Source organism: Mustela lutreola, chromosome 1 (genome assembly GCF_030435805.1).
Source record: "Mustela lutreola isolate mMusLut2 chromosome 1, mMusLut2.pri, whole genome shotgun sequence".
NCBI lineage: Eukaryota > Metazoa > Chordata > Mammalia > Carnivora > Mustelidae > Mustela > Mustela lutreola.
Window position 1 is genome coordinate 36,854,511 of NC_081290.1, and position 24,119 is coordinate 36,878,629.

Genomic DNA, 24,119 nt, shown 5'->3' on the forward strand with positions numbered 1-24,119 from the left:
GGCTGTTCAAACAGCGGTGGTCTCTGTGGGGTGAGGGAAGGTTCTAGCTGTAAAGGGCATGAGGGTTCCCTTTGAGATACTGAACATGTTTTACACCTTCATGGGTACATTGTTGTGTGCTTATCAGAGGTCACTGAGCTGTACACGTAAGATTTTGTGCATTTTCTTCTATGTATACTACACTTTATTAAAAGTGCTTAAAAAAAAAAGCAATCAGAGAACAGGGGGAAAAGTTATTGACAAAGGGATTATAGCTAAATGAACAGAAACAGGAAGGGCCAAGAAATAATTCTATGGAGACTTCGAACTGCCAGGGAAAATAAACATCAACTTAGAGTCCATTACCCAGCAGAACCATTATTAACAGATGAAGCTGGCTAAAGACATTTTCAGGTGGAGACTAAAACAACCTCTGAAATATGTACTTCAGGGCACCTGGGTGATGCAGTCGTTGGGTTGCCTGACTCTTAACTCCTGGTTTTGGCTCATGTGGTGATCTTGGCATCATGGGATCCAGCTCCATGTCGAACCCCACCTTGGACTCTGAGCTCAGCAGGGAGTCTGCTTCAGTTTCTCTCTCCTTCTCCCTCTGCCTTTCCCCACTCAAGCAAATAAATAAATTTTTACAAAAAAAAAAAAAAATATATATATATATATATATATATAATGCTTCAGCAAGAAGGGGTGGGATGCATGAATCATAATAGCAAATAGGTTAGTGAATTTGTGTAAGCATTAATTTTCAATAATAATTATTTCAATGGGTTGGGGCGCCTGGGTGGCTCAGTGGGTTAAAGCCTCTGCCTTCAGCTCAGGTCATGATCTCAGGGTCCTGGGATCAAGCCCCATATCAGGCTCTTTGCTCAGCAGGGAGTCTGCTTCTCCCTCTCTCTCTGCTTGCCTCTCTGCCTACTGTGATCTCTGTCTGTCAAATAAATAAATAAAATCTTTAGATAAATAATTATTTTAATGGGTTTTGAAAATTAGGTGGGTCCTACTGTAGACACACACAAAATGTTACGTGACAAGGTTTTCAGCACAGCATTGTTAGATAGGGTGCAAATTAGAAACAACCTCAATATTCGGTTCATACACTGAAATACTATTTGGCCATGAAAATGAATGATACATTTTTGATACATTATAGAATAAATATATTGTGTATGGAGTCAGATTTTTCTGCATTAACAACTATAACATGTCAGTTGATTATAACAGTGAACATGGATTTCTCCTACATTCCATCTACAGGGGAAGAATGAATCACTGCAAACATTAAAACACTTTCACAGGGGTGCCTGGCGGGCTCCATTGGTAGGGCATTTGACTCTTGACCTTGTGGTCATGAGTTCAAGTCCCACACTGGGCATAGAGCCTACTTTAAAAAAACAAAACACAACAAAACACTGTCAGAATTGTTCAGTAAAACACACACACACACACACACACACACATCCCAAAATGCAGAACAGAGTGTGCAGTGTCCTACCATTCAGATAAAATAAATCAAAATGAAAGAATCCATCACATAATTTTTTTATATACAAGATCCCTAGAAAAATAAACTTGAAACTGGCAAAGGTGATTGTCTTCATGCATAGGAATTGGCTGACCATAAGTACTGGTAGACGAGACATTTCACTTTCTGTATACCCTTTTATTCCTTTGAATTTTCTTCCATTTAAATATATTACCTAAGCAAAAATTAAATTCCCTATCAGTTTGGGTGGAGACTGGATATAGTAACTTCAGACATGTTTAAGGAAATATACACGTTAAGATCTTAAGAGTAACCACACACACACACACACACACACACACACACACACACACGGAATTGAATATACAGCTAAAAAGACACAGGAAACAAAGAGGGTAAAACAAACTCTCTGGAGCCTTTTCAAAAAGAATACTTAAGAGCCGTGTTTCCTTTTCTGTGAACTATCTTCCCCCTTGTCTCCATTAGAAGGTTGCTCTTTTTTGCTACTGATACCCGGGGGCTCCTTGTATATAAGGAGCCCTTTGTGATAGAAATCGCAAACATTTCCCTTTGTGATAGAAATTGCGAACATTTTTGCCCAGCTTGTCGCAGATTTTATTTCATGTAGGCAGCTTGCAATCCTTTCTTTTAACATGAAATTTAGTCAAAAGGCCTTTCTCACTTGGAGGCTGGAAAAGAATTAATCCCGTATTTTCTTCCAGCACTTCCTTAGGTCCTGCCCGAGTCTCACGTCCCCAGAACAGCTTTTTTCCGGGGAAGACCAGCCGTGGGTACCTCTGCATGTCGATCCGTGGGGCCTAATGTCTTTCGTGGGATTTCTCCAATAGTTAATACATTTCTACTGAAAACTTCCATTTTTCCCAAAGCACCCAGGAGTGTCCTGTATGACCTAGACAATTGAAAAATGTCAACAGTGACTTTGAAAAATAATTCGGTTTCATTCCCCTTAGAGATAAGGGACTTGAGGTGAGCCATGCTGAGAAACATCTCACAGTTAGGAAGCCGTGGGGTTGGAATCGAAACTCAGGTTGTTGCTACGGAGTCCACAACCTTAACCCCAAGAGGTTGTAGTGGGTGTAAGATATATTGATTTTTTTTTTTTTTCTCTTTAAAAGTGACTGTCAGTATCTGGGCAAATGAGAGCAGCAAAAAGATAAGTGATCTAGAACAGACCTACGGACACTGTATGCGGGACTCATGAAGCATAGTTTATAAATCTAACAGGTTCATTCATCCAATGACAGTAATACTTAACACTTAGCAATTTAGAAAGTGTTCTCAAAAAATCAAATCATGTCATTCTATTTTCTTTTTTTTTCTTTCTTTCTTTTTTGAGAGAGAAAGCATGCATGCATGTGGGGGCTAGGGGTGGAAGGGCAGAGGGAGAGGGAAAGAATTTTTTCTTTAATTTTATTCATTTATTTGACAGACAAAGATCATAAGTAGGCAGAGAGAGAAAGAGAGAGGAGAAAGCAGGCTCCCTGCAGAGCGGAGAGCCCGATGTGGGGCTTGATCCCAGGACCCTGGGATCATGACCTGAGCAGAAGGCAGAAGCTTTAACCCACTGAGCCACCCAGACACCCCGAGAGGGAGAGAATCTTAATCAGGCTTCATACCCAGCCTGGAGCCCAGCCCAGGGCTCAATCTCACCACCCTGAGATCACGACCTGGGCTGAAATCAAGAGCCAGATGTTAAACGGAGTGAGCCACCCCACACCCTTCGTGTCACTCTTTCAACAAGATGTTTTAGCTGTTAGGATAGCATCTGTCCTATAGCAGAATGAAAGGGAAAATGCCATATAGACAATGCTATTCATTGCTGTTACATGAGCAAAGAATTGGAAACAATTTAAACGTCCTTCATGTAAGGGACTGAAAAGCAGAGGCGGAACAATGTGTCTCTGTGCTAAAGTTTGTGAGCAAACCCATATTTCAACTTCTTTATCCTTTTGAGTTTCTAAATTCAGAAACGGTTTGTTCAGTATTTCTTTCTTCATTGTGATAGTTGACATTCTTCCTCATAAGAAGTATCCTTTGGCCACTAGCTCAGGGTCTGTTTCATCCACAAGTTCAGTCCATTCAACTGCAACCATGTTTCTCTCTCCTTCTAGGTGTATCCACTCATTAGCCCACCTCTGGCTCTGGTGGTAACTGGCTATTCTTAAAACAGAAAAACCCTTTAATCTTACTTGTGTTATTGATGATAAAGGTGATCTTCATGATAGAACACAACATTGACCAAACTCAGTGACTTCACAGGCTTCCTTCAGGATTTTTTTTTTCTTTTGATGTCTTACTTTGTGAGATTGATTTTTGTTCTTTGCTGCACAGATGCATAGCCCAGGGAGGATTTCATATGACATGACCCAATTTAACAGCTTTAGGTCCAGCAACCTCCTAAGAGAAATCACGAACGGGGCGTCTGGCTGGTTCGGTTGGTAGAGCATGCAACCCTTGATCTTGGTGTCATGAGTTCAAGTCCTGTGTTGGGCACAGAGTTTACTTAAAAAAAAAAAAAGAGGGGTTCCTGGGTGGCTCAGTGGGTTAAAGCCTCTGCCTTTGGCTCCGGTCATGATCTCAGGGTCCTGGGATGGAGCCCCGCATCGGGCTCTCTGCTCAGCAGGGAGCCTGCTTCCCTCTCTCTCTCTGCCTGCCTCTCTGCCTACTTGTAATCTCTCTCTGTATCTGGAAAGTGGCTGGCTCGTAGCAGGATTCCAACAGGACACAGTGAACATACGAATGAATGTACAAATCGCTCAGGGAACACATGAATGAACGCACAAATAGGGTTTGGTCTTTGAAAACAGAAATTGTAAACATGAGTTAGATGTCGTCCTTTCAAAATCCCTCCAGAGTAGGACATACACGTTCATTCCATCACTTAAAGCATTTATTTTTATTTTTTAAGTTCACTTATTACTTTTTTTTTTTTTTTTTTTTAGTACTCTCTACACCCAATGTGGGGCTTGAACCCATGACGTTGGAATCAAGACTCACCTGTTCCTCTGAGGGAGCCAGCCAGGTGGTCCCAAGCAGTTATTTTTTAAAGCCAAGAGTTTCCAGTTTCATGAAATTACAATACTTTCCCATGATAGCATGATGATTGAGGTACACTGATGAGATAAAAAGGCCCTCCCATTTTTCCTTAAGGAGTAACAGCTGTTATTTCATAGACCACAAAAAAAGAAAAAAGAAAAAGAAAAAGAAAAAAAGTTGTCCGGCTTTTCCTCCTGCAAGGCAGTCTCTTACACTCAACGGGATCTCTTCTTTCAGGGACACCAAGAGAAGACGGTGCCAGGTCTCCACTCATATAGGACCACCTTCCCCTGGCACGCGCAGCTCTTAGAGACAGAGGGCGTGGCTGGGATGGTGCTGAGTCCTGATCTTCCCCTTTCTCTCCTACAAAACATTTCCCAGCACTGCCGGCCATGGGGTTCAGCCTTGCTTGTCCCGGGTTTCAGGGTTTCCAGCTCACACCCCCCAGGCTGCAAGGCCAGGCGGGGTATGAACACCAGGCTGCCTACCCCGTCTTCGGTACCAAGCGTTTGCCCCCTGATCTCCAACCTTAGATCTTGTGAGTCCTGTGAGAGGACGAGTCATGCATTCTGCCAAGAGAACTGCCAGTGATTTATCGTTGCTGTTGTCCTTTACGTATTTTCCACATAAGTTGAAGACTTGAGGAATGAAATGACCTTGAGATCATTTAGCAAAATCTTTCTGTTTAAAAACGGACACAATTATCACCCAAAGTCCATGGTCTACATGAGGGGTCCTTCTTGGTGTTGTCCATTCTATGGACTTGGGCAAACATATAATGACATGTATTCTCCATTATAGTATCCTACAGAGTATTTCCACTTTCCTAAAAACCCTCTGTGCTCCCCCAATTCACCGCTCCCCACCCTGTCCCTGACCGCCCCCACCTCCCCGCAGCAATGATCTTTTGTCTCTGCAGGCTGGGTGACAAATTGTCCATGTCGCTTGCTTTATTAGTTATAACAAAGGTACACTCCAGTGGGGATGTTGATCATGAGAGAGGCTACCTCGGTGGTGGGGGGAGTAGGGAGGATCTAGGATATTTCTACACCTTCCTCTCATTTTTGCTGGGAACCTAGAACTACTCTAAAAAAAAAAAAGTCTTTTATAAGAATAACAAAATTTAGACTTCGAGAGGGTAAGCGACTTCACCAAGGTCACAAAGATGGCTCACAGAAGACCATGATTAGATCCCAGGGGTCTTATGCTGCAAGCTTTATGCACTACACGTTATGCTGCCTGCCATCCCATAAAAACACAAAAACTCACGGACTATTCAGTGAGTGTACACGATGTGTTCTTTCTTAGAAGTACAAGTGAGAAACAGAGTTGGGGATCTTCTCCAGGTCAAACAGAATCACCTGCTCCTATGAATGGCTCATCCCCAAAGGCAAAGTGGTCATTCAGCTCTCTTCCGTGAAGCTTTCTCTGGCAGAACAGATCCCTGTCTCATACTTCTGAATGCTCAGCACTCTGCAAATAACTCTGTTAGGGAACTTGTGAGCATCCAGTTACTCACTAGCCCTCCAGTTAGCCTGTGAGCATCCCCACAGCCTGGTGGGTCTCCACCACCTTCATATTTCCAGTAACAAACTGGGATATAGTTTATATGCTCCCAGATCTGTGGAGAGGATACAGATCTGACATTGCTTATTTCTAGAGTATAGTTTGAGACTAGAAAACATTATAAAACAAAAATACACACAGCTTCTCCAATGAAGCAGCTGACAAACTATATCGAATATTGTAGATTTCAGAGTTCTTTGAAGGGGGGGTGTCTGGGATCGAGTCCTGTGTCTGGGCTCCCTGCTTAGTGGGGAGCCTGCTTTTCCCTCTGCCTGCTTCCCCATGCTTGTGCTCGCTCTTGCTCTCTCTCAAATAAATAAAATCTTTTTTTCTTAAGATTTTATTTATTTGGCAGAGAGAGAGAGAGAGAGAGAGAGCACAAACAGAGGGAGAAGCAGGCTCCCCGCTGAGCAAGGAGCCTGATGTGGGGCTCAATCCCAGGGTCCTGGGATCACACGACCTGAGCTGAAAGCAGACACTTAACAACTTAGCCACCCAGGCACCTCCAAAATAAATAAAAATCTTTAAAAAAGGAGTTCTCTGAAACGGCACAAACTATGTATCCCTCAGACATAAAAACATTTTTCTCCCTGACTTTAGAAAGACGTTTGCCCATCAGATTGTAATTTTTCATTGTTCTAAAACTAAAATTGCTTAATTATAACAGGCAATGATTTGCTTGAAAAATAGAAAAACCACATAAAGTACATGAAGTATACAAAGAACAGTGTGATCCTGACTCAGGGTACTCAAAGGGGGTCACTGTGGATGGTTTTAAGGCCACCAGTTATGAGGAAGGGAGAAGACACATGTTATACAAACCTGGAAAAAGCAATCTAATGGTTTTAGATTTTAATCACATATGAACAAGGCAAAAAACCCAAATCAGGTAAATAGTTAGTGCTTATAGTCTTTGCTGCCTTAGTATCAAAAATTCCATGAATGTAAACCAAAGCAAACAACTATACAGTAAAGCACTTTGCAGTTTCAAAAAACCAATTTTTTAATTCAAGTTTTGAAGAGATGAATGTTAATACCCAGAACAAAGATGGTTAGGCTGTTTTTTTCTAGCACATATATAATGTATAATGATGTAGTATTAGAACCAAAAGGTTTTAGGTCAAAAAAATACATCTTTGTGAAGTATCTTTTGCTCCAATTTATAGGTTCTTGTAAATTCCTCCACTTTAGGCTCCCTACACATGAACATGACATTTACTTCTTATATTTTACCTTATAAGCAACTGACAGAGATGTAAAAATACATATACCTAAAAAGTGGTTATCCTATAATATGGACAGCCCAGAATTTAGAAATTGTATAGGCTTTCTGGCACTACAGAGTAGATACACTGGTTATTTATTCTGATTAAGGCATATTAGTTACAGTATATTTTTAAAAGTTGGTCATTTTTTCAATCTTCATTTTTGAATTCAGAAAATTCTAGTCTCCACCATTCAATAGGAATTCTGGCCATCTTTTCTTGATTCATCTTAAAGGTCAAAAATAGAACAATGAGGAATGTAGGGCTATTAAAAATATATAAATACTTGTAGCAATTGTTTAAGTCATTTGGTTCTCAAAAACACTGCTGAGCGAATTCTAATTATGTCCAAGGCTGAAATATTTCACTCTGCTTTTGGTTGCAGGTTGTACTTTTGTGGCTGGAAAAAATGTTCTTCAATAGCACTGACTAGTTCATTTAATTCCTTCTTCAGCTGCTCAGGATCACTGGAAAATAAGGGAGAAATTCCAGATCAGTGCATTATTCCAAAGAATATTTGAGGTTCTCCCCGCATCGGTCAAGCAACACTGAAACTACCCTTAAGAGGAGGGCTCGATCAGACAAAACAGAACCCCGGTGTCTGAAGCATGGGAACGCATCTGTTGAGTTGGACAAAAAAATAAAAAAAACTCCCATGAGACGATATCCATTCTTTCCCCCAAGGTTTTCCCAAGGCCTCTAAAATAAACAAATAAGAATTTTTAAGAAACAGAGTTTTTTGCTCTAGCGTCCTCTGTACCTAATTGTGCAAAGAAAACTTTTATGACCTCAGCTGTCATTTGATCCTGTTAAACTTTTACAAATGACCGGTCTGTTCCCACCCTCCCAGGACAGGAACGCTCCTCATCCCGTTTGCCTTCAAACTCCTGGAAGCGAAGCAGCAGCCGGTCTGCAAGGCCTTCCTAGACGGTACAGAGAATGGGAGCCTCCTAGCGGGCCTGCTGATCACAGGAACTCAGAACCCTTCCCCCATTTTAATCTTTTCTATTCTACCTCTAGAACAAAAGGGTCACAACCAAAGTCTACACAAAACTCTAGGGAACTATATCCCTCTAAGGAATGACAGTTTCAAGCATACGGAAAACATTCATTTAAATGCGAACAACTGAGGCATCTGGGTGGCTCAGTGGGTTAAGCCTCTGCCTTTGGCTCGGGTCATGATCTCAGGGTCCTGGGATCGAGTCCCACATCAGGCTCTCTGCTTAGCAGGGAGCGGCTTCACCCCCTCTCTCTGCCTGCCTCTCTGTCTACTTGTGATGTCTCTCTCTCTGTCAAATAAATAAATAAAATCTTTAAAAAAATAATAAAATAAATGCAAACAACTGAAGATAGGAAATAATAAAATAAATTTGTGATTAGACAGGTTTCCAGCCGTTCACGTTAGTGTGAGGTTACTAGTGCTGGGTGTTTACTGTAAGTACTTGAAACCAAAAAGCTGAATTTAAAAAACCAAATCCTAGCTCAAACTTGTATGACTTCATACTTGGCTGTCTTCAATATATGCAATTTTATTTTAATGGAAATCGAAATTCTTGGAATGAGTTAAGATCATTTTTATATTGCCACGGCTGCCCAGTACAGCTGAAACAACCCATTTTATTGTAGGCATTAATTCTGTCTCTACCACCAGCCGTATGCCCTCCAGCGAGTGGCTTCGCCTCTCCAAGGCCCAGCTGTCTCATCTGTAAAATTGGGATAAAGACTTAATTTTCTCAAGAGAGGTGTTGTGTAGATTGAGATAAATTATATAAAGCAATTAGCACAGAACCTGGCCCGAAAACCCAATAAATGTAGCTATCCTTAAAATTATTTTTACCCCCACAGGTGACATATAAAGTAATTAGGCTTCATAAATACATATGAATCACACAGGTCATTATTTCCTTTTCCATAAATGTGTTTTGAAGATAACAACCTTTCTCAGGAAGGCACATAACCAATCCTTACTGGTTTGTTGTTGTTGTTGTTGTTGTTTCCCTAACAATATATCTAAAATTAAACTCACCAGTGAATATACAAATACAAATATATAAATGTATTTATCTCCTACTGGTTTTGTTTGTTAGAACCTTGCCTGATATGATTGGTATATAAACCGTGAGACAGTAACAGAGTGTCCTTGTTCTTGGGAATTGTGTATGTATTGAGGTTTGCAACTTATTTTCTGATGGCTCAGAGAAAGAAAGGAAAACAAACAAACAAACAAACAAAAAAACCCAAACCAGCACATACAATACACTGTGAGAGGCAGCGGATATTGCAAAACGTTAGCAATGGCTGAGTCTAGGTCAAAGCAGGCTAGCTCTGTCTGGTGACCTGTTGACAGCCCATTTTTATAAATAAGTTGTGTAAATAAAGATTTATTGGAACACAGTCACACCTATTCCATTATGTATATAACTTCGTTTTGCTTTTGAGCAACAGCAGAGGGGAGGAGTGCGACCATAGGGCTCACAAACTCTCAAACGTTTACTATCTGGCTCCTTCCAGAAGAAGTTCGCCAACCTTTGGTCTAAGTGAAAGGGATGTGGGTATTCATTGAAATTTTCTTAAAATACAAAGTTGGACAAAAGACATCTACAAAACAAAAAAAGATTCTGTAAAAGCAGGACTTAAATTTGGAAAGGATTTCCCATTCTCTAGAATATGAAATATACTAAGAATCTTAAAGTTATTAAAGTGGTCAGAAAATCAGGAAACACAGCTGTGGCTTTATTGCTGCTTTGTGTCGGGTATGCTGGTGACCTGAAGCATATCGGTGACTGGCCGAGTGCCCAATGGCCCTATTATAAATTGGAGCAGCATTTCGATGAATATAATAAAAGGACATTTTTTTCAAAAACATTTTCAGTAATTTGTAAACTTATATTTGAAGTTAAAGCCACCTAATACCCCATCTGAAAACTGTAAAATACAATATTGTATTATTAATACAATTTATTTAATACTAAATAATACTCTACAGTATTAAATAGTATTGTTATTATACAGTTTCTAAATTATTATATTTTCACAGAGTAATGACAAGGAAGGGCCAAATACAGAGAGAAAATGGATCTTTAAGTTGGACTATTGTTCCTTTGTTTCCAAAACAATGAGAAGGAGAGTTACAAAGCAATGTCTATGGGAAACCCCATGCTCAAGAGTTGCAAACAGCTTCACATGTAACACACACAGGAACACTGACACCAGCAAATATTACACTAAAATCTTGGTTATCCAGAATGCTTAGAAAATGAGCTATTTTACGTGTTTCTTCAAGAGGCTTACCAGCTGAGTTTTTGTCCTGGCAGCACAAAAAGATTTTTTTGTTTGCTTGTTTGTTTTTATTTATTTGACAGAGAGAGACACAGCAAGAGAGGGAACACAAACTGGGGGAGTAGGAGAGGGAGAAGCAGGCTTCTGGCCAAGCAGGGAGCCCGATGCAGGACTTGATCCCAGGACCCTAGGATCATGACCTGAGCCGAAGGCAGCCGCTTAACAACTGAGCCACACAGGCACCCCCATGAAAAGGTTCTGAATGGGACTTGGTAGCAAAATATAGGACACAGTCTATGGCTTCTTAGATATACTTGGGTGCTATGGTATTTAAAAGCCATAACCATGACTCTGACGGTTGGACTGGAGCTCTTATTTAGAAGAAGATGCAGGGCCCATGTGGATGTGGACGATAAAGTGGGCAATATTCCGAGTTCCTGCGTCCATGTTTCATAGTTTTGTTTCATTTTAGTATTTCTTTCTTTGCTATCAGCAATCCTTTCTTCCTGCCCAAGGAAAATCTAAGGCTCACAATTCTTTTTTTTTTTTTTTTTTTTTTTTAAAGATTTATTTACTTATTTATTTATTTGTCAGAGAGAGAGAGCTAGAGAGTGCACAAGCAGGCAGAGTGGCAGGCAGAGGCAGAGAGAGAAGCAGGCTCCCTGTTGAGCAGAGAGCCTGATGCGGGACTCGATCCCAGGACCCTGGGATCATGACTGGAGCCGAAGGCAGAGGCTTAACCAAACATAAGGCTCACAGTTCTGTTCCTGCCTCTCAAATTTGCTACATTTATTTTATTTTTAAAATTTTTTTAAAGATTTTATTTATTTGACAGAGATCACAAGTAGGCAGAGAGGCAGGGAGAGGGGGAAGCAGGCTCCCGCTTAGCAGAGAGCCTGACTCAGGGCTTGATCCCAGGACTCTAGGATCATGACCTGAGCCGAAGGCAGAGGCTTTAACCCACTGAGCCAACCAGGCGCACCAAATTTGCTACATTTAATCTGCTAAAACTTCTTCTGCGTTTATTTCCAAAGACTGCAAATTTGCTTCCCAAGACCACAGCAACTCTTCAATGAGCAAAGCTTTGATGTGTAAATGTCCTAACAACTGTTTAGCCCCATCCTCCCCACTGGCAGTACTGAGGGCTGGAAATGTGGCTAGTGCGACCCAGGAACTGAACTGTTAACATCAGTAAGTCTAATCAGTGGAAATGCAAATTAAAACCCCCGACATTTAATTCAGTTATTGGAAAATTTGAGTATGTGTGAACAACTTACGTATCAAAATCTCCTTTTTCAACTGTAAATTTTATGAAATGATTATACATTTGACACTTCAATAGCTTGGGAGTCGGGGAGTTAATGACACCCCCTCCATGCAGTCAAACATCCATGTATAACTCGACTCCCCCAAAAGTCAGCTATTAGCCTTCTGTTGACCAAAACCCCTGCTTTTCATGTAACATAAATAGTTAATTGACAGGATGCCTGGATGGCTCTGCTGGTTAAGCGTCTGCCTACAGCTCAGGTCATGATCCCAGGGTCCTGGGATGGAGTCCTCTATTTGGCTCCTTGCTCCATGGGGAGTCTGCTTCTCCCTCTGCCTGCAGGTCCGCCTACTTGGCTCTGTTTCTCTCTCTCTCTCTGACAAATAAATAAAATCTTTTTTAAAGTCAGTTGAGAGGCACCTGAGTGGCTCAGTGGGTTAAAGCCTCTGTCTTCAGCTCAGGTCATGATCTCAGGGTCCTGGGATCGAGCCCCTCATCGGGCTCTCTGCTCAGTAGGGAGCCTGCTTCCCCCTCTCTCTCCTCTCTCTCTGCCTGCCTCTGGGCCTACTTGTGATCTCTGTCAAGTAAATAAAATCTTAAAAAAAAAAAAAAAATCAGTTGACATGTATTATGTTTCTTACATGTATCATACAATGTATTCTTACAATAAACTAAAGAAAGTGTTATTAAGAAAATAATAAGGGAATATACATTTGTAGTATTATACTGTATTTATCAAAAAGAAAATCCATGTATAAGTGGACCCACACAGTTCAAACCTGTGCTGTTCAAGTATTTCTCTCTCTCTCTTTTTAAAGATCTTATTTATGTATTTAGGCATGTACGTATGTATTTATTTATTTACTTATTTACATATTTTTAAAGATTCTTTTTCTTTATTTATTTTTATTTTTTTAAAGATTTTATTTATTTATTTGACAGACAGAGATCACAAGTAGGCAGAGAGGCAGGCAGAGACAGAGGAAGGGAAGCAGGCTCCCTGCTGAACAGAGAGCCCGACGCGGGGCTCGATCCCAGGACCCTGGGATCATGACCTGGGCTGAAGGCAGAGGCTTAACCCACTGAGCCACCCAGGTGCCCCTCTTTTTCTTTATTTGACAGAGAAAGACACAGCGAGAGAGGGAACACAAGCAGGGGGAGTGGGAGAGGGAGAAGCAGGCTTCCCACTGAGCAGGGAGCCCAATGTGGGGCTCGATCCCGGGACCCCAAGATCATAACCTGAGCCGAAGGCAGATGCCCAATGACTGAGCTATCCAGGTGCCCCTGGAACAAGTATTTCTAAAAATATCTAGCATTTTAATTGAGATATGTGGTAAGTGTAAAATCCTAAATGGATTCGGAAGGCAGTGTGAAAAAAGTAAAATATCTCATTAATAATTTTTATATAAATTATATATGGTATAACAATATTTTCATATATTAAATAAAGTAGAATAAATTACTAAATTAATTTTAACCGATTCTTTTTGCTATTTGAAAAATGTGTCTAGGGACACCTGGTGGCTCAGTTGTTAAGCATCTGCCTTTAGCTCAGGTCACCATGATCTTGGGGTCCTGGGATCAAGCCCCACATCGGCAGGAAGCCTGCTTCTCCCTCTCCCACTCCCCCTGCTGGTGTTTCCTGTCTTGGGTATCTCTCTCTGTCAAACAAATAGAATCTTCAAAAAAAATGTGTCTAGTAGGAAATTTCAAATTGCATTATGTGGTTGACATTTTCTTTCTTTTTAAAATAGCATCCCTTAATTCTTTTTAAGATTTTCTTTTATTTATTTGAGAGAGAGAGAGAGAAAGCCCGTGCACAGTGGCGCAAGTAAGAGAGGTGGTGGTGGCAGCGGAAGGAGGAGGAGGAGGGAGAGGGACCAGGGAACTCTGTGCTAAGCACAGAGCCAGACTCTGAGAATTCTGAGATCATGACAGAGCCGAAAACCAAGAGTTGAAAACCAGTAATTGGAAGCTCAACTGAGCCAGCAGGCGCCCCTCACATTTTATTTCTGTTGGACAGTAGTGACTTAATCTACCTTTAAAAACCATTTTCCCAATTCTTTATTCTGATTAGAGGAGCTCTGGTTACTGGAGGGTTCAATAAGTGTGCAGTACCACATTTATACATGCTGACTACGTGTACCACAGCTGTTAAAGTCTAAGATGTGGGGCGCCTGGATGGCTCAGATGGTTAAGCCTCTGCCTTCGGCTCAGGTCACAGGTCACGATCTCCAGGTCCTGGGATCGAGCCCCATATCTGGCTCCCCACTCAGCAGGGAGTCTGCTTCTCCATCCCCCCTCTGCCTACTGCTCTCCTTCCTTGTGCTGTCTCTCACTCACTCTCTCAAGTGAATAAATAAAATCTTTAAAAGAGAATAAAGTTTAAGATGTTATGGTACTGCAAAGTGAACTCAAACCCTTTGCCAAGGTCACAGAAACACGACCCTGAAGCTATCAGACCATCAGCTCTTGGGTGGCAAGGACTCCCTCTGCTAAGGCACTTTCTCCTCCCCAGAACCCAGCACAGACCTATGCACAACAGGGGCTCGAGGACATCTGTTCAGTGGTGCAATGGATTTTAATTTAATGTATCAGAGATAAGGAGAAAAAGAGGAAAACTCATGTGTGCTAGTCTCAAATAAAAGTACTAGAAAAAGGAAACTATACTACTATTACTGAAATTCAGAATGAGATTTTTCCCTACAAAGAAAGGCAGGACAGAAATAAGCGCGTAGAAAATCAGCTCTCCCGTCCCTGTCCCTGCATGCTTCAAGCAGCTGTTCACATCACAAAATTGCTGCCAGTTCAGAAACAACATTCCTAATTAAGGTACATATTGGAAAGACAAAATGTTTTACTTAGTATTTGCACAGAACCGGTTAGGAACCTCAAGGAATAAGGATCGCAGGTGCTGCCAGCACATCATACCTATTTCCAGGCGGGGCACACAGTTCTGAATAGTACTTGATCTTGGGCTCGGTCCCACTGGTCCGCATGGTGGCCACGCCCCCGTTAGCAAAGGTGAAGGTGATCATTTGGCTGCTTTTGCTAGTAGGGAGAACCTGAAAAAGCCCCATATCAAAACATATCACTGACATTTTAGAAGTTCAGCAGAAAATTCCCGAAATCTTCCTGTAGAGAGAAAACAAGCAGTAAGGACAGGACTGAATAAGTGTGGCGACAACATCCCTTTATGTGGCCCACAGTAGGCCTCGGCCATTTCCTGACGGAATGAGAGATGGGACCCTCAGCAGCAGTACAGGAAACCAAGCAATAATGGAGCCCTGCTTTCAAAAAGGCGCGCCAATCAAGCATCAGTACAGAGTAAGACATTTTCAGACTTCAGTGCCTCCAAAAATTCATCTCTTCATTCTTTTTTGGGAAGCTACTAGAGGAGGTGATTTAGGAAAATAAATATAGCAAGAGGAAGTCATGGGGTCCAGGAGCCAAGGACCCACCCCGTAACTGGTGAAGGGCCTTCCCAGGATGACACGTGTGCGCCCGCCACAGAGAGGAACTGCCCTTGCCTGGACAGGGGCCCGGGAGGGAGGCCAGTGGAAACAAAACAGAATGGACAAAATGGCACTGGGCCACGTGGAAACCCCCCCTGAGAGGCATCTGGAGGAATGCGGGAAGACTGGAGATCGTTACATAAAAATCCAAGGAAATGAAAGAACAGAACTATTAATTATAGAAAAAATAATTACACAATCTGGGGGAACGGAATCAAAGTACACTATTTAGCTAAGTGGGAAATAACAGTTACCAGTCGTAACGATCCAAGCACAGGCTCTGAACTCACCCCACGTTGTGGCAGAAGTGCTTGGAAGAGAGGGGAGAAGGCAGAACAGTGCACGGAAGAAACGCCAGATCTCAATCTCAATCCTTACCTCCGCAACAGAAAAGTAATAAAGTTAACCCCTGAGAAGCCCAAGCATCACCACCTGAGAGGGAAGGGTGTTGTCTCGACACGGCAAAGAGATGGCGAGGGTTGGAGCGGCCGTGTTTCATCGAGACGCTTCCCAAAATATTTCTCTTTACAAATATATTGTGCACAGAGGAAAATTAAAAAAAAAATAAAAAGGAAATAATAAAAATGTCTAACAATGCATGAGGATAGTCTCACTCTCCTTTCCTGACCCACTGCCATTAGTTAGCAATACTCGGCTGCCATTTTTGAGCCTTCTTTGGACTCGAGTGGAGGATCCAAGTGATGTCAAGAATGCAAACTCCTGCTTGACAGCTAAGAGCATCCGGACATTCAGAGAATGGAGTGAAACAAACTAGGATGCAAACAGGGTTTCTTGAAGGGTGTACCAGTAACATCAGCATCAGCAGGACTTGATACAAATGCAAATTCTTGGCCCCCACCCCAGACCTACTCTTTCAGAAACACCAGGGGCAGGCTGTCCCTCCTGATGTACTCAGCAGGTGCCCAGACAGAGGAAAACCCGGATCTGGAGGCAGAAGACCCAGATTTGACCACAACCATCACCGACTAGCTGTGGGACAGTGGGTGGGTCTTAAACTTCCGAGCACTGATTTCCTGTATGTAACACGGTGACACTGGTTCTGATAACAAGTGACGATCCTTGTAGTTCAAGCCCATGATTTTTAACTTTCTATTTATTTCGATAGCGTATTTATAATAAACGCTGGAATGCCTAAAATCAGCTTCAGTTAATTCCATGATTAAATAAATTAAGCTATTGGGGCGCCTGGGTGGCTCAGTGGGTTAAGCCGCTGCCTTCGGCTCAGGTCATGATCTCAGAGTCCTGGGATCGAGTCCCGCATCGGGCTCTCTGCTCGGCAGAGAGCCCGCTTCCCTCTCTCTCTCTCTGGCTGCCTCTCTGTCTACTTGTGATTTCTCTCTGTCAAATTAATAAATAAAAAAAAATCTTAAAAAAAAAATTTTTTAAAAAAATAAATAAATAAATTAAGCTATTCAAAGTATAATTGAAGGTAAATACACAAGAGTTTAGTTGGTAAAAGACAGTATCACTTACAGCTTTTTTATCCGGTTGGCTATCATCGTAGCCGGTTGTAAGATCCCTAATGCCAGAGATTTCAAATCTGCCACAAGTTTTTGGATAATTATTCTTCCCATCGTAGTTCCTGAGGTTTTCAAATAATTTCTTAATGGTGCCTTGATCATGGCAGATAAAATATGAAGCTTTGGTAATATGGTAGCCATATCTATGAAAACAAACACAAATAAGTAATATACAGCATGGTGACTCTATTTAATGATATTGTACTATGTATTTGCGAGTGGCTAAGAGTACTGATCTTAGAAGTTCTCGTCACAAGAAGTATGTGTAACTCCGTGCGGTGTGGATATTAACTTGACTTCCTGCGATGATCGTTTTGTGATATATACAAATATCGAATCATTACGTTGTATACCTGAAGCTCATGTCAGTACATCTCAACAGAAAAAATATAAATATGCAAAATGAGGAACAAATACTCCCACACGCGATGTACACAGAACACGTATCAGCCAGTATTAACTAAATGAAACAAATAACCATAACTAGCTTCAAAGGAATAATTTAGCCTAAAAAATGTATGATTTGCCCCAGGGATTGCCAGACTGCTGCCTGGCCTTCAGCCTGTATCTGGGGGTAAATATTTCATTGCCCGGAGGCCACACCCCCCACCCCGTTCCCATGTATACCACCCCTGGCTGCTTCTGCACCATAAAGGCAGACTTGACTAATGGTTCTAAAACTCAGTAGATGTCTCATGAACACCTTGCATCTTTCCTGACACCAAACACTTAAGATCACCTTCTTCAGTTAGCTCTTTCTGCAACTGCTGTTCTTGTTTGTTGAGGATGACCGCAGTGATGACTGATAATAAGCGTTAAACGGGTAAGCATCAAAAGAAAGGGGGATCCTTTCCTTCGTTTCCAGAAGAGAATCCACAACCAAAGAGCATTGAAAGAATGTTAGCGTCTGACACATAAAAACATACTAAAACACTGAAAACTATTACTTCAATTAAACAGAGTAAATAGAAACTTACTCCACATAGATGGCCTTGAGCTGCTGAGACAAAGACAGATTCTTGGTTGCTAGAAAGCTAGCCAACTCTGCGATGATGACAGCGGCGCTGACTCCGTCTTTGTCCAGAACAAACGGGCAGCACATATATCCTGTGGAAACACGGGTCATGCATCCACGCTTGGGGGTGGGCTCCTTTAAAACACTGGACATGCACATTATCTCCGTGCACCTTGCCCATCGCCTGAGAGGTTCTACAGTATGAATATGTGAATGCTTCTCATTGACCACCTTTACATGCAAGAATCGAGCCCAATGCCTCAGCTCGAGGCAGGTCTTCCAGAAGTCCTGCTTGAATAACCTAGGAGAGTCTCCCTTCTAGACAAACCGTTCAGTCCCTACATCCAGCCCAAACCCCTCCCGCTCACACAAAATGGTTTCCAGTTGTTCTCGTCAATGCTTATTCTGTCTTTGCTGAATTCCAACAGTTCTTGTGAGTTAGGTCCTTCACCTTGACCGCCTAGCCAGTACTCTCGTGTGGTTACGAACGGGATCTACACACACTGCTCGAGGCTAAGGTCAGTGTCATCTGTTTCTCTCAGAGTCACTATGTAATTGATGCACAATAAAAAGTTGATAAGCAAATGGAAGGAAAAAAATTTTACCAAAAAGCTATAGAAAGGTAATTGTAGCAAAAAGGAAAAGCTAAACTATTACACACTTCTTTTGATTAATTAACTAAATTAATTCATCTGTGCTGCAGGAAATACAGATGAATCTTCTTCTTTTTTTTTTTAAAGATTTTATTTATTTGAGAGAGGGAGAGAACCAGAGACAGAGTGATGTGGGGGAGGGGCAGAGGGAAAGAATCTTAAGCAGACTCCCCACTGAGCAGGGAGCTCAATGTGGGGCTCGATCCCAGGACCCTGAGATCATGACCTGAGCTGAAACCAAGAGTCAGACACTTAACAGATTGGGCCACCCAGGTGCCCCCTTTGAATCTTCTTATGTAAGTGTAATAGCTTTTACAAAACAAACAGCTAATATAATATAATAATATTATATATTATATAGTATTAATATATAATATATAATATATATTATAATAATATAATCATATAATCATATCCCCCATCCTAACATCTGAATTTCAAATTTCTCTACCTAGCTCCCCCTCCTCCTCACCTACACTGACAATTTAAGACAAGTATTTCTCAGTCATTCTGGCTGGACTTGGGGCTGTCCTTTCAGGTGACAGTCACTTTGAGGAAAGCCCCACAACTAAGTCCTTCCCTTTCCTCCGGACAGACCTCTGCCCAGCACTTTCAGAAGAGGAGTGAACCATATCAGATCTGAGATCACCATAGTTGAGGGAATATCACTACTCCCCAAAATATGTGGGGTCCTGGGATCCAAGCACCATGTGTAGAACATCACTGTTTTCATCCGGGGTAAGGATTCACTCTCTGACATTAATGGCTTGGTTATTTGTAAAATATTCTTTTTAGCTAAAAGAAAATCTGAGAAGCCAGTTTTAGGGTTGGACAGTTCAACCCTCTGAGTGCTGCTGTACTCTTGGTCTCCTGTTAATTTTCTGAACCCCAATCCAAATCCCATTTATTTGCATTCTATATACTAAATAATGCTACAGTCACTATTATCACTTCTTACCGATAGCTTCTTCGAATGCAAATAAGACATTTTTCCCCTGGTCTATGAGCTGTTTGGCTCGGTTTCCCATCCACTTGAAGCCAGTTAGTGTTTCCTAAAGGGACAACCCAAAAGAGAAAGACGTGCCTTAGTCCTTCTACAGAGCCAAACAAATCTAAGAGCAAGTCCTGGAAACGTGTTACCTCAAAATGAAAGCCCTCCTTTAAGGCAATGGCTCGTAAGATTTTGGAGGAGACGGTGCTTGACAACATGTATAAGTCTTTGAGGGCGCTGTGATCTGGGTTCTTTTCTTTCCAAGAAGTAAAAAGCCACCAGCCTAAGAGGGCCCCCAGCTCATTGCCGGAAAACACTCTCCATTCACCACTGGAAAACAAAAACAAAACAAAACAAAAAAACCAATGCATTAAGACAGACACTGCAAACGGCTGGGGCAGGACAATTAAGTCAAACAAGGCTCAGACTGGTTTCTGCAAATGTTCTTGTCTTTCTTGTTTAAAGAACTGGCTGGAAACATGACTGCTGCTTCACCAACAACCGAGCAGCTCCTCTGTGCTGTTCCTTCGACAAACCTCCCATCTTGGAAGAGCGACGATCTATAACACTTCCGTCTTTGGCCAAAGCTTTGGTTTTAAAGATTTTATTTATTTATTTGAGCGAGAGAGACAATGAGAGAGAGCATGAGTGAGGAGAAGGTCAGAGGGAGAAGCAGACTCCCCATGGAGCCGGAAGCCTGATGCGGGACTCGATCCCGGGACTCCGGGATCATGACCCGAGCCGAAGGCAGTTGTCCAACCAACTGAGCCACCCAGGCGTCCCATAAAGCTTTGGTTTTAAAGATGATAGAAATATCCTGGTAGGATCCCACCTCAGGATAACAGACTGTGTGTCTCTGTTTTTGGTCTGGACAGTATTGAGGTTTCTGGAAGGCAACAGACTAACAGGTCTCCAGAGCAGGTTCATGCTAGGATGACCAGGCCACCAGACAACAGATGCGGGACTTCTCCTTTCCGCAGTCCACGTGGCTACAAGTACGTTTTGTGTTTCAACGAGTATCATCCTGGCTGAACTTCCCAGAAAGGGATTAGAACTGAATCTGTCTGATCATAATCTGAAACCCTAATCCCTTGGGGTGCCTGGGTGGCCCAAGTAGGTTAAGCATTCAACTTTTGATTTCAGCTCAGATCATGACCCCCCACAGATCTCGTTCTCTCCCTCTTTAAATAAATAAATAAAACCCACAATCTTTTAGTAGCACCCCACTGCTCCCAAAACATCACATGTGCTGTTTGATACCCAAAACTGCTCGGGCCCTGCCCGCCTTTCATCTTTTCTCTCCACGTATGTCCTATTAATTCTGGACAAACTCTAGGGTCAAACTTGTCTTTTTTTTTTAAGATTTATTTATTTATTTGACAGACAGAGATCACAAGCAGGCAGAGAGGCAGGCAGAGAGAGAGAGAGGAGGAAGCAGGCTCCCTGCTGAGCAGAGCGCCCGATGTGGGACTCGATCCCGGGACCCCAAGATCATGACCTGAGCCGAAGGCAGTGGCTTAACCCACTGAGCCACCCAGGTGCCCCTCAAACTTGTCTTAAAAGCTGGGTATCCACTGCTCTTCCTCTGTGGTCTGCTCAAATTAAATTCAACATTTCCTTAAAGGTCCAGCCCCTTCACCAAACCCTTCAGCAAACCCCACACTGTAATGCAAGCTCCAAACAATGCACTTGTGGGCATCAGGTACTGAGCCATTAATAATAACAAAATCAATGATGAAACGAGAGAAGATAAATAGTACTTTCAATTCCAAGCTCATCCTGGGCTGATTTACTCTGCATGACGCTGGTGGTCCCCAGAACAGCATTTCACTGTATGTTAGCGATACAGTGACAATTTGTGTGATAAATGGTAAATATTCCCCAATAGGTCCGGTCTCCCCAAGCACATTTTATTGCTTATGTTTTCTATGAGATGGGTAATCACAATCCCTTGTACCTGTCTTGCTTTTCGGCCACGGCAAGTCTATCAGCATCTGGATCATTTGCTAAAATGATTTTGGCCTTGGTTTTGTCAGCCAAGGCAAAAGATAAAGTCTGAAAAAGAATAGGAACATAAAAGACTACTTCAGTCAAGAATCGAGCAAATTGCAGTCCTTAAAAATATCTTGTTCTTTAAGAACTGAGGGAACTCTCCCCAAATGAAGGTTGAATTCTATTTCTGGAGCTGGTCTTGGTGGGTCACCTAATACTTCCTAAGCCAGAGGTCAGGTAACAGGAACATCAGCACGTGACCCACACCTGCCTGTGGGATTCCTGCCACACCTGACAGCCTGTATGTGGTATTTCTAGGCCTTGCCAAGTGATCAACCTTCAAAACCAACCAAAATAAATGGACTCTCTGAATATCGTTGCGACCTTCACTTTTAAAAAGGTTGAAGCAACTATAATTCAAGTAGCATGACTTCATATTAAAAAAATGAAGGAAGAAAAAAAAATGAAGGAATAAAAATCATTTGATGAATAGCCATTCTATCACTGTTCCCTTTTCACATTTAGCAAGCACAGTAAAGTCAATTTAAACTTAATTCGATTTGATTTAAAATACGATGTTGATTTCACCTCTCATATCCTGATGCTAACACATATATTTTGAAGCCTCTTGGAAGAAATGGGTGACTGATACATATAAGTATTTCTCATGATGAACCTGGGTTTTTTGTTCAGCACAATGAAAACACATAAATAGTTGTTTTACTGAATAGTAAGAATTTTGGATACAACAGGTCACTTTTAGAACAAAAATGATGACGTTACCAAGACACCTTTGCCCTCCTCAGGATTTGGGTATTTCACGGTTGGGAACTCAGGATCGGGATTTTTCTGTTCAGGAACAGCTTCAGGAGGAGCAAAGCCAAAAGCTTTGAAAGCCGACTGCACAAACTCATGACCCACGCCGTGAACAGAGGTGTGCACAAACTTGACCTTCGTCTCCCTGTTCACACTCCTAGGATTAAACACAGCATGGAAAAGGATAAAATAGAGATAAAAGACGCAACCCTGGCTTGCAAAACTAGAAACTCTGCTATCAAGGAACCAGATTCCTAAGAAAGGAAGAAATCAATGTATTAAGAAGGTACCAGATAACCAACTATCTTTCTAATTCCATTTAAAAAAAGAAGCAAAACTTACGGACCCTTTCCCAAATATACACCCTACCCCCAATACATTCAAGTTTTAAATTTCACTCTGTAGTTATTTTCAGTAAATCTGATTACTTTCAGAGTTTGATTCATGAGACAGCTTTTATACCTAAAGTGGAATTCAAGAAAGAACTTGGGGCTCAGGTTCTAGGACAGACTCATGGCTGTCTGCTGGTGCCAATGTCCCAGCTTCTAATTCTACTAGGTTCAAAATGTCCCTTTTCACAAAATGGGAAGAAACCTCTTATATACGGATGGATAAAAATTTTTTTTTTCCTTTGTCAAGTAACCATCCTGTTTATCAAATTATCCGGGGTCTGGATATTAAAATAAAATAACAATCAATATCCAAAGTTAAAGTTATAGAAAGGTAAAAATAAGACTTATAAAAATTCCAGTGTTCTAATTGCTTGAATCTTAGGTTATTGTAGTAACCTAACCCATCTCTTTTGAAAGTGAATAAATGCACAAGGTCTCCTCTTAAAATAGGAAATAAAGTGCATCCGAAAAAATAAATATGCAAGACTAGTGAGAACAAATCTGGAAAAAATTGCTCAGATATTAAAGTGAAGTATAAAGCTATCATAATTAGAACAGTTTAGAATTAGATTAAAAAGGCAATTAAAGGAACAAAATAGAGAGTAGAAGTTGATCGAGTTTGAAATGGGAAATATATATGAGAAGCAGGAATGGCTTTATGGTTAACACGCTCTGAAGACATACTCTGAATGTAATTCCTAGAGTTCTGTCACTTATAAACTGTGTGACTGTTGGTTACTCAACCTCTCTGTGTCACAATTTTCTCATCTATAAAATGGTGATATACCAGAACCTACCCTTAGCATTACTATGAGGATTAAAATGAGATTAGATTAATCAGTAAAGGGGCACCTGGGTGGCTCAGTGGGTTAAAGCCTCTGCCTTCGGCTCAGGTCATGATCTCAGGATCCTGGGATTGAGTCCCGCATTGGGCTCTCTGCTCTGCAGGGAGACTGCTTCCCACCCCCTCTCTCTGCCTACTGTTCTGCCTACTTGTGATTTCTCTCTCTGTCCAAAAAAAAAAAAACAAAAAACAACTTTATAAAAAAAATTAATCAGTGAAAGTAAAGGCCTATAGAAACTATCTATATAAACACTCAATACAAGTGGGGAATTAGTTGATAAAGTGATATTTCCAATTAATCAACAAAGATAGATTCTTTAATTTAATGTGTTGGGGTAACAGCAAAACCAAAAAAAAAAATAAAAACCAATCTGCTTTGCTATTTCATGTCTCACACAGAATTAAAAAATCACTACTGACTGAAAAGATTTAAAAACATTATAAAA

At 41.4% G+C, this 24,119-nt stretch overlaps 1 protein-coding gene across 1 annotated transcript in view; it reads right to left on the bottom strand.

Annotated features, from left to right (window-relative positions):
• Positions 1-7,081: 7,081 nt before the first annotated feature.
• The window catches only part of PGM2 (phosphoglucomutase 2), a 35,666-nt gene continuing 18,628 nt past the window's right edge, over positions 7,082-24,119 (bottom strand). The window contains exons 7-14 of the mRNA XM_059163757.1: positions 22,405-22,594; positions 21,587-21,684; positions 19,779-19,959; positions 19,597-19,690; positions 17,948-18,077; positions 16,924-17,113; positions 14,846-14,979; positions 7,082-7,835 (exon numbers count right to left, since the gene is read on the bottom strand). Coding sequence (XP_059019740.1) covers positions 7,733-7,835; positions 14,846-14,979; positions 16,924-17,113; positions 17,948-18,077; positions 19,597-19,690; positions 19,779-19,959; positions 21,587-21,684; positions 22,405-22,594 — 1,120 coding nt within the window. The 3' untranslated portion in view covers positions 7,082-7,732. The remainder of the gene's footprint in view (positions 7,836-14,845; positions 14,980-16,923; positions 17,114-17,947; positions 18,078-19,596; positions 19,691-19,778; positions 19,960-21,586; positions 21,685-22,404; positions 22,595-24,119) is intronic.